Here is a 1,506-nt window from a genome sequence, read left to right as displayed (position 1 = left end):
CAAGTAAGTGATACATCAATAGTATTTCTATATTATTTGTAATTACTTGCTAACGGAAATTACTTTTAATCTTAGAAATATAAATCTTCTGAAAACTATTCGTATGTGATTAATTACATATATATGTATAAATTGTTTCTTCTTTATTTCTTTTCAGTTCTGAAGTGCCGGTGTTTACGCACATCCAAGATGGTAAATCCCTCTCTCATCCAAAAAGTTGAAGAGCTTCCACCTCGTCCGTATTGTGCCAAGAATGAAATTATGTGAGTAAAACAAAAACACAAGAAATTTATAAAAACTGTAGATCTATCTTATAAAATATATTCTATTCTTTTACCACAGAGTCACACTAAAAGACAATAAGAAAGTGTGTCTGGACCCCACACATAACTTTGCCAAAGCAGTCCTGGCATCAACGAAAAAGTAAGTAAGAAAACATGATTTTCATGGGGAAGATCTTTACCATTTCTTTCACAAATATGAAAAGAATTTGATAATTGTGTTCTTTTTTAATCAAAGTTAAGGATGTTATTGTAATGGTCCGCAGTCAGATCTCCATCAGTATTTGAAATAAAAGGAAGTAAAATCTGTTTGTAATACCCTACTATAGTTTAAATTGAATTTGGGGAATTATTTGTTCCATCTTATTATAATTAGTTTATAGTTTCATGCATTTGGCTTTAACATGGCTGACCATGATGTTGTTTTCTTCACAGGAATAGTGGAAAACCAGCTAAAGTCAGAACCACCACAGCAACAACGACCACAACTACAGCTGCGACTTCACTGTCAACATCGTCATAATGACCATTTTTACATTTTTTTATTGTCATCAGCGCAGAAAACTCAAACAAGTGAAGACGAATAAAGCTAGCTATTGTGACATAACAGAAATAAATATTCAGCTAAAATGAGCCTGAGGACGATTGCTGCTAATGCTGGACTGAAGAATCTTGAGATGTTTTTGGTTGATTTAAAAAAATATATTAATTGTATGCTTCTACTTATTGTGATTTATAGAGCCAGCAATGCTTTAAAAATCTATATCTAAACACAAAATGTTGCTAAAATATTTAACATTTGTCTGCTTGAAGGAAATGAAACAATTTTCTACTTTACCTCTGTGTTTAAGGCTGAAATGATTAAGTTCAGGCACTGGATATGCTGTATTTTAATTAATTGATTTGAAATGAAATTAAAAAAAAACATTGATCAATAACTGTTTTATCGTGTCATGTTACCTCTTTTATGAAGGGTTTTAAAATGAATACGTCCAGAAGCTCCCAAATAGATTTTATGTTCTAGTTTGAATTATGCTGAGCAGTTGGCCAAGACCAAGGGTCTCCAAACTGAGACTCTCTAGCCTCGTGTGGATCTTTCACTCCTCTTGTGTGGCTCTCTGGTTAAAAAAAAGTAAAAACATTTCAGTCTGAAAAATAAAGTATTTTTTGAACTAAACACCAAAACAAAACAGTTAATCTCGCTGAAATAAAACACGTTTTTGGA

General features: G+C 31.9%; 2 protein-coding genes across 2 annotated transcripts in view; both read left to right on the top strand.

Moving 5' to 3' along the window:
• Positions 1 to 168: 168 nt before the first annotated feature.
• On the top strand, positions 169 to 1,506 carry LOC112141025 (interleukin-8-like). The gene is made up of 3 exons (XM_036211300.1): positions 169 to 263; positions 343 to 423; positions 717 to 1,506. Exons 1-3 carry the CDS (start codon positions 190 to 192, stop codon positions 802 to 804), a joined length of 243 nt encoding a protein of 80 aa, XP_036067193.1. The 5' UTR covers positions 169 to 189; the 3' UTR covers positions 805 to 1,506.
• The window catches only part of LOC112141026 (C-X-C motif chemokine 2-like), a 2,456-nt gene continuing 2,088 nt past the window's right edge, over positions 1,139 to 1,506 (top strand). The window contains exon 1 of the mRNA XM_024264072.2: positions 1,139 to 1,166. Coding sequence (XP_024119840.1) covers positions 1,139 to 1,166 — 28 coding nt within the window. The remainder of the gene's footprint in view (positions 1,167 to 1,506) is intronic.

Source organism: Oryzias melastigma, unplaced genomic scaffold (assembly GCF_002922805.2).
Source record: "Oryzias melastigma strain HK-1 unplaced genomic scaffold, ASM292280v2 sc02418, whole genome shotgun sequence".
Classification (NCBI taxonomy): domain Eukaryota; kingdom Metazoa; phylum Chordata; class Actinopteri; order Beloniformes; family Adrianichthyidae; genus Oryzias; species Oryzias melastigma.
This window is presented reverse-complemented; position numbering and strand designations above follow the sequence as displayed.